At 36.9% G+C, this 13,743-nt stretch overlaps 1 protein-coding gene across 1 annotated transcript in view; it reads right to left on the bottom strand.

Annotated features, from left to right (window-relative positions):
- The window catches only part of ARHGAP15 (Rho GTPase activating protein 15), a gene marked incomplete at both ends in the record, with an annotated part of 595,418 nt that overhangs the window by 525,168 nt on the left and 56,507 nt on the right, over positions 1-13,743 (bottom strand). The window contains one exon of the mRNA XM_079710401.1: positions 3,503-3,564. Coding sequence (XP_079566527.1) covers positions 3,503-3,564 — 62 coding nt within the window. The remainder of the gene's footprint in view (positions 1-3,502; positions 3,565-13,743) is intronic.

The following is a 13,743-nucleotide window of genomic DNA, read 5'->3' as shown; positions in this document are numbered from 1 at the left end:
GCCATTTGCTGCTGTTGCAAATGGGTGGACTGAGAGATTGTCATACTAACTGACGTAAGCCAGACAGAGAAAGACAAATATCATGTGATATCGCTTATATGTGGAATCTGAAAAAAGAAAAGAAAAGAAAAAAAAAGACACAAATGAACTTATTTCCAAAACAGAAAGAGACTCATAGATACAGAAAACAAACTTATGTTTATGAAAGGGGAAAGGGGCATGGATGGGAGGGATGAATTACGAGGCTGGGATTAACATATACACACTACTGTGTATAAAATAGATAACCAACAAGAACCTACTGTATAGCACAGGAAACTATACTCAATATTATGTAATAACCTATAAGGAAAAAGAATCTGAACAAGACTATATGTATATATATATATATATATATATATATATATATATATATATATATATATATAGCTGAATCGTTGTGTTGTAAACCTGAAACTTACATGATATCATAAATCAACCATACTTCAATTAAAATTTTTTTAAAAATTCAAAAAAGAAAGCAAATCCCACAAACAATAAAGAATAAATTTATGGAATAATATGGATCAAATTTAAAGATTTCTGGTCACTAAGGACTTTCATCAGCAAGGTAAATAGATAGTGAGAGACTTGGAGGAGATATCTGCCAAGCCTAAAGTTGACAATGTATGACTACCTGGTGTACATTAGGAGTTCTCTCAAAAAAAAAAAAAAAAGTGAGAAACTCAGTAGAAAATAGTCAGAGTTTATGCACAGGCGATTCTTGGAATGCAGAGCCTGACTGACTCTAAATAGGTGACATGATGTTTAACTGAAATACCAGTCAGAAGAATAAAAATAAATGCAACACTAAAGTAATGTCCTATAAGCCATCAACTTGCAAAACTGAAAGTCTGATAATGCTGCATGCTGATGAGATCATGGAGAGAGGCGATCCCTTCTGCATTGTGGAGAGAGTGTGAACCAATGCATTCATTCTGGAGAAAGTTTGGCAGTAGCACCCAATTCATTTATAACTGTGTGTACCTTACCACCAAGCAATCCTTTACTCCTGGGGGTATGCCCCAGAGAAAATTCCTCACAGGTCTGTAAGGAGACATATCGGTGTGGTTTGTTGCAATGTTGTTTGGGATGGAAGGAGTTAGGGACAATTTAGGTATCCACTCCTGGAAGACTGAGTAAGTAAAATTTGATGTGTGTTCACAATGGCAAAATGGGCAGCAGTTGGAAGAAATTGACTTGTTTTAAATATATAGATATAGATAGATATCCTAACATTGACTAACATTGAATGAAAGTAGTATGAACCAGAATGAGGCTTATAAACCAAAGGCTTATGCAATTTAGAACACATTCACTTACACACTGTTTTCTAGAATGCCACACATATAGCCAAATAAATGTATGGAGAGAGGATTTGATGAACACCCATTCTACAGAGGATTGAAGTAAGGAGTGGAGATGAAGAATAAAATAAAACCAACTAGGGGTCTTGCCCAGAATGATGATAATACAAGGCCACACACTGAAGAGGAAAATCAACTCAATGTGTACACCTGAGGTTAAAAACAAAGATAAAACAAAAAAGGAAAACTAAAATTTATATAACTTTAAATGAAAAAGCTGAAAGAATGCATAATTGCATGCAAGCTGATTGAAATAACAATAAAACATAGTACAAAATAATGTTTATATGAATTTAAGCTAGACACAGAAGTGGTAAGTAAACTGATTAAAGTAACAACAAATAAAACAAATACAAAATGGTATACACACTGGTTGAAACTACCTAAAAATGTATTCATGTTGAGTCTGTTAGGGAAAAGGCCTGGTGTGCTCCTCTACTTTTTCTTGACACCACTTTCTAGGAAAACATTTTACAGGGATGGTTTATGGATAGCTATGGGCAAGGACATTGTACGTAAGATGTACACCACAAGATGATGTGGTGGCGCATCATCTTGTTTTCTTGGAATTCCTTTTAGCATCTCCTCCTCTTGCTTGCATGAGTCTGGAGGTTAAGACTGACCAAAGCTATCACCTCCTCCTTCCTGCCAAGCCCCAGTGAAAGGTGAAGTGATAACTTAGACAAGTCCTTTTCTGTCCCTCTTTGGATTTTTTGTCCACATCGCTGGTAAGGTAAGAAAGGGTTTTGACTTATCTTGGGAAGATTTATCATTGCACCTTTCACGAACTGATATAACTGGGAGAAAAGTCTAGGGGAAAGTTGGCACTAGATTGGGTTAATCAAAGAATCCCTCCTGGGTCCTTTCAGAACCCAACACATTAAGTCAGGTTCTCCACTGGGGCCAGGACTAGATGAGTCTTTGAAAGCAGCATTGCATTTGATCTTGTCTCCTGTGCATCTCCCTCCTGGACCCTTCAAAGGAGGGTGGCTGCAGGGTTACTGCAGAGGAACAGTCTAGGAGAGGGTTCAAGGCCCTGTTTGCTATCCAAGAATAAAACATAATAAGGGCAGAAAATAGAGTTTGTTCTTTAAAATTGAAATAGTTATTTTAAGTAGTGGAATTATGGATGATAGTTTTCCCCAATTTCACTTCTTTTAAATAAATATATACTTACTCCACTATAGAAAACAAACAATAGCATACTTCATTCTCTAGTGTTGGCCAGAGTTCCATTCCAGTAATGAATTGTATTATACAATTAATAAGTGTCCCATTGTGTAGCTAATTAGTGAATTTATCCTGTATGATTTTAACTGTTAATAATATAGTCATGAATAAATGCCTTTTCTCCCACTGTAAGCACTTTCTACATACCTTTGCAGCTTGCATATAACCTAGCACAAAGCTAAGTATATCATAAGACCTACATGAGAAATAAGTAAAATTCTAAAATGGAGATGATTATTTCTAAATATCCCATACATAAAAAACATGTAGTGTGTTTGTCTACCCTCCTATCAACCTTATTTTTTTCTCCAAGTTTTTTCTTGTTGTTGCCTAGGGAATCCTTATTACATTTTCTAATTTCTCTCACCTACTGTGTTGACCTCATCTGCAAGTGCAGCAACTTCCAACTTTTTATCTGACAAATTATTTTCCTTTTATTTTTTTCTCAAATGATTTTTATTTGAGCAACAAATGTATTTCAAATCCTCCATCCTTCAAAAAATTATGATCCCAATGTATTGTAGGGAAATTTTTATATACTGCAAAATGAGTCCTTTCATCCCCTAATCTGTTAATCCCAGAAATCAAGACCCATTATCTTATTTCTTCACATATTTTTTAAGATTTCAAGTCTTAGGAGGTCATGAAGCACTTCATTTATATATTCTGTGCAACAAAATAAAATGTAGTGCTTTGTTGGAAAACTATAATTATATGAAAAATCCTGTTGATCTTAGTGATAGCAGAAAGGAATATTCTAGTCATGTACCATAGGGCCTACCTTTCCAAACAATAGCAGTGACACAACTGAGGAGATGGGGAACTGGCATAGTTATATAAAAGTGAATTAAAAAAACTTTTATTACCTTAGTTTCTTTCCTCCATCTGCAATTTTAGCTTTTTGAAGATAACCTTCTTTTTCAACCATCTGCAAGAAGAATGCATATATTAAAACTGTGACAAACTCCTATGCATTATTAGTTTGAATGAACCTGTGCTTTCCAACAGTCACTGCAGTGATGGAAGTTTCCAGTCATAGAACTTCATCAACAATACATATATAGCTTACGGGAAGTGCCTTCAAGATCAGTCATTACAAGCTGTTAAATATCCAAAATAAAGATAACAAAGAGTAATGTGAATGATTTGTTAGATAGTGATACACCTTTACTTACTTTTCCTTCTGGGCATTGAAGCCACTTGCTTACAAAATTGATTAAACATAGTAAAACAAAAACAAATTTAATGCCTTCCTTAATTTTACCAATCATCCTTGGAAAAGTTCTTCCTTTTCACTCTTCACTTCCACTTCCTCATGTACCTGCTGCCAGTGAGTGAGAAAAAGTCAACAGAAGCAGGTAACTGGGCCAGTTAAACTGGAAGGGCCTTTAAAACACTGACATTCCATGCATTTCATTCAGTTAGTTACCAAGAGATGCTGTAGCAGCATTATCTCATTATTTTCCTCCATGATGTGGGTTTGCTTCCTTTCCTATTTGTATTTATTGGCTTTCATTGCTAATACAGCTGCACATTCCTTAAAGGACATTCAACCATTCCTTATCATTCCACAGAGATTTTTGTGGAGTTCTAGGGTAAATAAATACACAATGCAAATTGTGATGTGGTGACTCCCAGCAAAGTCTATAATAGATGTTTTAATCTTAGTGCCCTATTTCTACCTTCCCCTGTCAGTCCTGCACCCCTCCCATCCCTAGATCTTACCTGTGTTCCATCTTTTCGATCTTGGTAAATTGCCAACAACCTTCACCCGCACCCCCATGCTATATGCTGAAAGCTTTAAGGAGTCACCTACCTAATATCAAAGGACCACACTCCCTCAGTGCCACCCTACATGCTTTCCTCCTGACTGTAATACTTCACTTCCACCATATCTTCATCCCATCAATTCCCAGATATATTAAATCTACTTTAAAATGTAATATTTCTCTCTATTGTTAGTTTTCCATGTTTCCTCTGCAATCTCTTTTTAGATGCCCTGTCCTGAATCTTCATTTTCATTCTGCCATTACCACTATCACAGGGCTTATTTGGTTGTACCTGCACCTGTGCTGTGACCCTTCCTTTCACACCTGTGTTCCCAGCACAGAGAGTAATTGCTGGCACCAATGATCACAATAATAAATATTGTTTGCACAAATGAGTGGATGAATGAATGGCTATTTAAATGTTTATTTAAATTTTTATAGGAAACTGGACAAGCAAAAATAATCTGTCTACATTATGACAGGTTAAAGGAAGAGATATTTGGGGGTGAGTTGTTCCAAACCACTAAAATTTCGTCAGTTAAAGAATTGGCTATTTACAAGACTCACTCTGATATAGGTGAGATCTTTTCTGATTTGTTTATTATTATATTCCTAATACACAGCACAATACTTAGCTTTCAAAATACATTGGATGAAGACATCTCTTTTTTTTTTTTTTCTTTTGCGGTATGCGGGCCTCTCACTGCTGTGGCTTCTCCCGCTGCGAAGCACGGGCTCTGGACGCACAGGCCCAGCGGCCATGGCCCACGGGCCCAGCCGTTCCACGGCATGTGGGATCCCCCCGGACCGGGGCACGAACCCGTGTCCCTTGCATCGGCAGGCGGACTCTCAACCACTGCGTCTCCAGGGAAGCCCAAGACATCTCTTAATAAATAATGATGAAGATAATGATGATTTATGATAATCATAGCATAGTATTTTTCACATAGCTACATTTCCAGAGAATTTCTTTTCTTTCAGCATGTTCTCCACAAGCCTAGAAGAATCTGAGGAAGCTTTCTTAGATAACTTTTAGAATCATGATGTTCAGTGGTGCCTCTTCCATACTTAGATACGTCTATTCATTTGCTTTTCCCACCTTTTGTCCTAATGTATACTGTCTCTTCTTCTTAGTTCCAGGAAGTCTTATTTGTCTACCCTCTAAAACCCATATAATACATTTAGTATTTAAATCTGGGCATCACTAGTTTCTACAAATGTTTGGAAGAAAAATGCTAAGAGCAATTAGCATCACAGAGGAGGTCCCTTTTAGGAATGTATACTGAGAAATTTTGTTGTGTAACCATAGATAAAATTTACCGTTTTATTTAAGCTTTTTATGATGAAAATAAGTTACCAAAAGCCTGAATCTATCTACCAAAAAGCTACAAAATCTCTCAACCCATGACAAAAACTGATGCATACATTCTCAGCTAAGAATATTGCCTTTTTTCCATAAAAATATTCACTAAATGACCACTAGGTGGATATTTAGTACCCAGAGGTGTATTATTGATGACCATTTCTTTAAAAAGAGAAGGGAAATGTGAAAGTAGAAACCTAACACTCTTGCAGAGGAAATCAACATAAGCTGGCTTGAATTATATAACTTAAAATTCTCTCTCCTTGAATGTATAAGTAAAGTTTCTCTATATGCTGGATCTTTTCAGGATACCTGAGATTGAGGCCAGGGGCTGGATTTCTCATGTTAGGATTCTATAAATGGACATCATTGCCCTCAAACAGGCTGAACCAATTTTCACGGCCTTTGGTCAATGCAACAGAGTTTCCAGGCATGTCCACACAGAGGTCCAGAAAAAGGAAAGAGGAAGAGGTAGATAGCAGGTTAGGTATCTTCTTTTATATTATCTTTCAAAGTCCAAGTTGCCTTCCTGGTCATTTGAAGAAGCTAATATTCCTTCTACTGTGTACTTTTACCTATTATATTTATTTCTACAGTGCATATTTTTACTTATCTATGAATCGGCATACACATTTCTACATGTCATTATATACATGTGCAACCATCATGCACTATTCCCACTTCTGTGATCAGGTGTTCATTTCTCTCCATTGTTTCTTTCATACTTGCTGCACAACCATTCATTCTTTCAACACATTTTTAAATAGTAACATCCTCTTCCCCTAAATACCAGCTGCTCTGCTCACAGTGGGACTGCAAAGACTAATAGGACAACCTTAATCTTACTGAGGCTTATATCCTTGTAAGCTCACATTTCAAGATACTCCTGTTCCTCTTTTTGGGGGACTGGATACCATACTCCCCTCCAGTTATCTCAGAGATTAAGGCCAACTTTTGCCCTGGAATAGAAAACTCCAATCAGGCTTCCTACACTGAAAGCACTGCATTATTTTAAGTCCCATGCTGGGAAGCAAAGTTTCCATGAGGTACATTTAATTACTTTATTATTCCTTGTCATCATACTTTGATATACCTCACCATGTTCCAGGCACTAGGAATCAGTTATTCCAGGAGGCTCATAGGAGCAGAAAGAAGTATTAGGGTAAGCAGAAGATTGCTATGTATTTTGTATGTGGGTTTATATATGGTATCATAGTAATTATTCTAACTACTTATTCCTCTTTTATGTTAATGACATGGTTTGAGGGGACAGTAATCTATAAATTACAGTTGAGTATACTGGTCATCTAGGACCTACATGGTCTTGCCTCTAGTAATTTACAAAACTGTGTATAGCTTTGGACGTATGTTTAGGATACTATACACCAAGTTCCAGGCCAACTTGAAGTTCTTTAAAGTAGCAGCACTCCCTAAACAAAGTATACTTAAGAATTGTCAAGCAATCTTTAGATGCTGAATCTGGCTTCTTGAGCTATTTGTCCAATACTCCTTAGAAGCCCTATTTAAGGTTAAGTGGCAGGAAAGATCAGCAATTTGTCCAGATTGGATGCCAGCCAGTCTGCTAGCATTGAGGAAGCACTCGGCAGACACAACTGTGCTGAGATACAGATGAAAAGAATGGCAGTGGGATATCCAGATAGCACCTGTTTATCAACCTAAGTTGGAAGCGAGAGGCAAGGCAAGAGAGCAGATGACAACCTTTGATTAATGCTAACAGTCATGGCAGAAAGACCGGCCTGTAACCGTTAAGTACAGGCACTGCATTTTTTTTTTTTTTTATATATGAAGGCTTCACGTAGTTCTCAGATAACAGACTTGAATTGAAAACAATAGGTTTTCATCTACACCAGTCCACCAAAAGAATTCTGTCAAAATACATGTTTATAAATGGAAAAAAACTGAATCTAAAACTTTCACCAGATTTTCATGAGAGGGTATTGGCTTTTAATACCAGAACGACAGACCCTTTGGGCTGCTGATGTACATAAGTGGTTGCTCTTTTCTCCTTTGTTCTGATTCCTGTGTTCACTGGCAATCCTCTGACTCCTAATTTAGCTTCCTCGGTCCTCTCACAAATAGTCAGAATGTGGGTGACAAATAGCATCAGTATATTCACCATTATAAATTAATAAATCAGAATTATAATTTATACAGCTGACTCTTACAAATTTGGTTACTGTGAGGTAATCCTAGGGATCATCATCTCTGTAAACACTGATAACATTGTTACATATAATTTTTCAAGATTCACAAAACTGAGACAGGCCCCAGACCTGAACTGGAGAGAGCCCTCCGAGGTAGATAGCACCACCCTGCGAAAGTTTCTGTATGACTGACTGGCCTCCTAGGAGAACTTTGTATCAATTCTGCATAACTACAAACATGCGCTACTATTGTTTTGCATTTAATTATTTTCCTATTTAATAATTAGGCACTTGTTACTTTTTTTTCTGAACTTTTAATAGATCGCAGTACTTTGCTGATAATCTGTTTGTTTTGATAATTTCTATTATAAAGCACAGAAGGAGGACATCTCTGGTTACATCATTTTACCCCCAAATGAGGCTTCTCTTCCTTCTTAAATCTCTTCTTAACTTTTCCACCACCCACAGAAATAGAAATTTCTGTGTCTTCTTTCCATTGGCTTTTTAAAAATTATTTTTTAAGTTTCTATTTTTAAAATAAAAATTGTATATATTTAAGGTGTACAATATGATGTTTTCACCTACATATACATAGTGAAATGATTACTATAGTCAAGCTACTTAATTTATACATTTCCTCATATAGTTACCTTTTTATTTATTTAATAAATTTATTTATTTTTGGCTGCGTTGGGTCTTCGTTGCTGCGTGCAGGCTTCCTCTAGTTGCGCCGAGCTGGGGCTACTCTTTGCTGTGGTGCGTGGGCTTCTCATTGTGGTGGCCTCTCTTGTTGTGGAGCATGGGCTCTAGGCACGGGCTTCAGTAGTTGTGGCACTCAGGCTCAATAGTTATGGCTCGCGGGCTCTAGAGCGCAGGCTCAGTAGTTGTGGTGCACGGGCTTAGTTGCTCCACGGCATGTGGGATCTTCCCAGACCAGGGCTCAAACCTGTGTTCCCTGCATTGGCAGGCAGATTCTTAACCACTACGCAACCTGGGAAGCCCCAAAATTTAAGTCTTTTTTTTTTGTGGTGAGAGCATGTGAGGTCTACTCTTGTAGCAAATTTCCAGTGTACAACAGTCTTATTAACCAATATAATCACCATGCTGTATAGTTGATCTCTAGAACTTAGTCATCCTACATAACTCCATTGGCTTTCCTTCTCTTGCCCCACTTCCCTCTTTGGGACTCATTGCTTACATTTTTCTTCTCAGTTTCCAATTATTTCTGTACTGGCTCTAGCTTTCTTGCTATATCAGATCTGCTGACCATGTGTGTGGACTTGCAGTAGAACAGAAACAAAAACAAGGAAAAAAAAGCACCTTCAAAATGCAGCTTATCTGTACATCATATAAAGTACTAAGTATATAAAAAATGTAAATGCTTAATTATAGGACTATCTTACATATAGCTGGAGAATGAACTATGATGCATTTAGAGAGGTGAAATATAATATTTCTGCCTAATGTAGATACATAATTTACTGTGTGCATACTTTAAAAAAGTGGTAAACCAAAATTCTCAAGTTGGATACAATAATTACACGAAAAGGAGAATAGAAGAAAAGCAAAGAAAAACGATGCTGTGTCATACATGAGTGATGCCTGTAAAGGAGTAATAAAACATTCTCAAAGAAGTTCTGGAGAAGCTGGTTTTTGACTTCAGGTCTCAAAGTTAGGCATGGTTTGCTCATTGTAAATTATTTATACCCTGCAGTGTGTATGTTGCACAATGCGTTCACGGGTATTCTCCCTCTCTTACTCTCAGGATAAGAGAATATGTTGTGCTTTGGGGTTCTGCTGAATGTCTTAAACTGTTTTTCAAATGTTGGGTTTGGCAAAGTACATATAATGTTTTGCCAAGTGAATTTCCCCATCATTTTAAACCCCTGTGTATTTCAAGAGAAATTTTACCCACATGTCTCTGATTTATTTACCCTTAACTCATCAAAATATCATCTTGAATAAGCTACATTTTGATGTTTAAGAACCCCCATAGCCTTTTCCTGAGCCTTTCATCTTGTAACCAGTGTGTTTCATTTGTTCACCACCAAAATATCCAGGTTCTAATTGGGAAACAGGCTGATGAGGGAACCTCTCTTTGTCTTAAGAATTTCAGTCTTCCGGAGGCTTTTCCTGTGTATCACATCTCCTTTCTCCGCCTTTATTTCTCTCTTCTTCCCTGACTTCTACTTCTTTGTTTCCTTGATCTAAATATGTTGTTCTTTCCTTGCCCGTCATTGGAATTCAGTGAGAGTGGCCTTCCTGGTCACTGCCTGGGCAACTTATTAGCCTAATTCAATTGTTTTGTTATAACCTAATTTTGGTCAAGGCAGTAGGGAAGAAAGGATTGCTCAATGTTAACAACCTTTTTTGTTGTTGTGTTTGTTCTTCTTCTCTACTCTACAGCTAAATGAATTTCAAATGTAGGCCTGGATGGGAGAAGTCATGGTAACCTGTTTCTGTGTTTTAATGGCTTCTGAACTCCTTATCATCACCTCAAGGCCCATCAACATCTGAGCACTGCCTCACTCTGCCCACACTTCCAGACTTATTTCCCTGTTCTAGCCAGTGTGGCATTATTGCAGTTTTTCCAATGTAACCACTTTGTTCTGACTTCCAGACCTTTGCACTTGATGTTCCTTCAGTTTGCATCATTCTTCCAATAATTTGCTTGACAAACTCTAGTCACCTTACAAATCTCAATTTAAATGGCCCTTTCAAAGAGTGCTTTTATGACTACTTAATCCAAGGTAGGCTCTCCCTCTTTCATAGAAACTTGTTTGTCTGCTGTCATAGCATGTTGTGTAATTTGCATTCGGAGAATTATGCCTTTCTTTACTCGTTTAATACTTTTCTTCACCCCTAGACTGACAGCCCCTCCAAAAAAGGACATGACTATTTAGCATATCATTGCATACCCTAAACCCAGCCTGGTGCCCAGCACAGGGATGGCCTCAACAAACACTGCAATTAACACACTCCTACAAAACACTGTAAAAACTATACTCCAATAAAATTTTTTTAAAAAATAAAAAACACACTCCTGCTGTTTGAGTAAAGGAAGGGTACGTGAAGCAATGAAAACTTGGAGATGGTTTGTATTACTGTTATTAAATTATATAACATTATTAACATACTGCCAGCTTGAAGATCTGGAAGTTTTTTTCAGAAAACCTAATTTTATCTTAACAAAGTAGAATTTTGAAGACTGAAGAGCTTTTGAAAATTTTTTGCAATTTGAGGAAAGCACAGCCTGATCAATAGAACTATTCGCCCAAAGGGGCCGTCCTTTGTTTTAAAATAAGAAAACACTGTATGCTCACAATGTCTTTCATCCTTAAAGCCCTCACAAGTATTAATTAATCCACAAAATGATATCTGGCTCCAAAAGGTAGAATCTGTGACTTCAGGTTTATCTGCAAAAGCCTGCTTTGCCCCCAAGCCATGGCAACTTCCTGAGCTCTGGCCTCCAAATCCTTCTAGCTCAGGAGGTAGCAGATGATTCTCTAAAACCTGCCACAGGCTTTTGACTCCTGCAGGGTTATCCGTAGACATGTATTATACTCTTTTGATAAACATAAAGATGATAAAGATTTAACATGCTATAAACAGAATTATTTTTCTTGAACATTTCTTTAGGGGGAAAAGGGAAAAGCCCGGAAAATAATTAGGTCTCACAAAGAGTTATAATATGAAACATACAAGATCAGGAAACAAACACATATTAGTATATCTGACATTCCATGTTTAAAATCTTTGCCGCATTACAGAACTGGTTAAGCAACAACACAGCTTCTCAGAAAATAATATAGTCTCATGCATTGATAGCATATGGATTTGCACACCAAGTGGCATAAATGACTTCAGCTGTCAGTGAACTGGGTAGTTTCTGCCCTAAGATTTCAGACTCCAAGTAGGAATATATTTTTGTCAGTATTCAAAAGAAATGCATTATGTTTCTGTTTAACCATGTTGATCACAACCTACTTTAATAAAGGAGAAGTTGAGAGGTAAAGCATGGTCACCAAAGGGTGATAGCATCTATGGGAGCATCCACCATGGCAGACTCCACTGTCATAAAGTGAATTACTTTTCTCCAAAGGGAGTGCATCAAATAGGATACTTTTGCCAGTTGTGCTTAAAGCCAAAGCCTCCCATGATTGCTGGATACTGTTCAAGGAAGTTCTAAATATAGGAGATAAAGGAAATGGGATTTATAGCAGAAAATGTGGGATATAAATAAGCTCAAAGATCCATATAGTAAAAATAATGAGTAATAACATCAACTTAAAGGATTTTAGTATTTTCTACAGTGTTTTGGTGTATATCATTTTATATATGGTAGTTGATCCTGGTAGGTACTGGCAAGGGAAACTACTGCAAGAACCTATGGATGATTCCAGAAGCAACACTGAGGCAGGCATGAGGGAAAGAAAAAGAGATGTAGAGATGAAGGAAGGAACATGTCAGATTTGTGGAAAAAATATGTGAATCTAGGTTAAAAATAATTATACAGTTATATTAGTCAAATATAAAGACAGCTTTATAGGTTCTGGAAAATAATTCAAGTCTTGATGTAAACAGTAATGAATAATTAAAAATTAATCAGAGGGACTTCCCTGGTGGCGCAGTGGTTAAGAATCCGCCTGCCAATGCAGGGAACACGGGTTCGAGCCCTGGTCCAGGAAGATCCCACATGACGTGGAGCAACTAAGCCTGGGGGCCACAACTACTGAGCCTGCGTGCTACAACTACTGAAGCCCGCACTCCTAGAGCCTGTGCTCTGCAACAAGAGAAGCCACTACAATGAGAAGCCCATGCACTGCAATGAAGAGTAGCCCCCGCTTGCTGCAACTACTGAAAGCCCGCAGGCAGCAACGAAGACCCAACGCAGCCAAAAATAAATTAATAACTAAATGAAATTTTTCAAAAGTATTAATCAGAATTTGTTGTTTGTGGGAATTGGTGGTTATTTTGGCATTGTCTACCATAATGAAGTAATTCATAAGTAAGACATGTGGGGGAAAGATAATCATTTCTGTCTTTATAGTAACATTAAATAAGCAATTTAATTCAAGTAGAGATTGATGAATAAAAGTTGAACATAACCTCTGTTATAAACAAGATAAACAAGTACTCAAAGAGAGGGTCCAGGGAAACCCAACTCAGGAATAGGAAGTAAATTGGTTGGTAGTGCCAGTAGAGTTGAGAGACAGAGTGAGAAAGAGAGAGAGAGAGAGAGAGAGAGAGAGCGTGATTGTGTAGACAGAGAGAGTAATGGAGAGAGAGAGATGCAGAGAAAGAGATTTAGAGAGACTGCAAACTGAAGAGGTCAACAAATTACTGGGTTTTTTTTCCTTCTATCAGCAGTACTTCCCAATGTCACTTTTACAAGGTTATCTGACCTAGAATAGAGTATTGAGAACATAGATATATTTTCTTTTAGTTAAACTATCCATAATTTGAGATATTTAAAATGAGTTTCATTTATTGAGAATTGAGGCTGCAGAGTCAAAACACATAACTATAGGCCAGTAAACCAACAAATAACCTTAAAGGTAGGAAGTTAAATTGACAAAACTATTTCTCAATATTCTAATTTTTTTTAATATTAGCCTATGCTTGATGTATAGGCATAGCACAAATATACCATTAGTTATTGATTAAATTTAAGTAATGACCATAATTTTAATTTTTAAAGTTCATAATTAATATATATTTCATGTAAAAATTTTGAGACACTTTAAGGCATTTTTCAAATATAATCCGTATATATTTGTACATGTAAAATTATATATAATTGCATATAT

The sequence above is a fragment of the Hyperoodon ampullatus genome, assembly GCF_949752795.1.
Source record: "Hyperoodon ampullatus genome assembly, chromosome: 8".
NCBI classification, from domain to species: Eukaryota; Metazoa; Chordata; class Mammalia; order Artiodactyla; family Ziphiidae; genus Hyperoodon; species Hyperoodon ampullatus.
The sequence above is the reverse complement of the archived record's forward strand: the minus strand, read 5'-3'. Positions and strand labels throughout refer to the sequence as shown.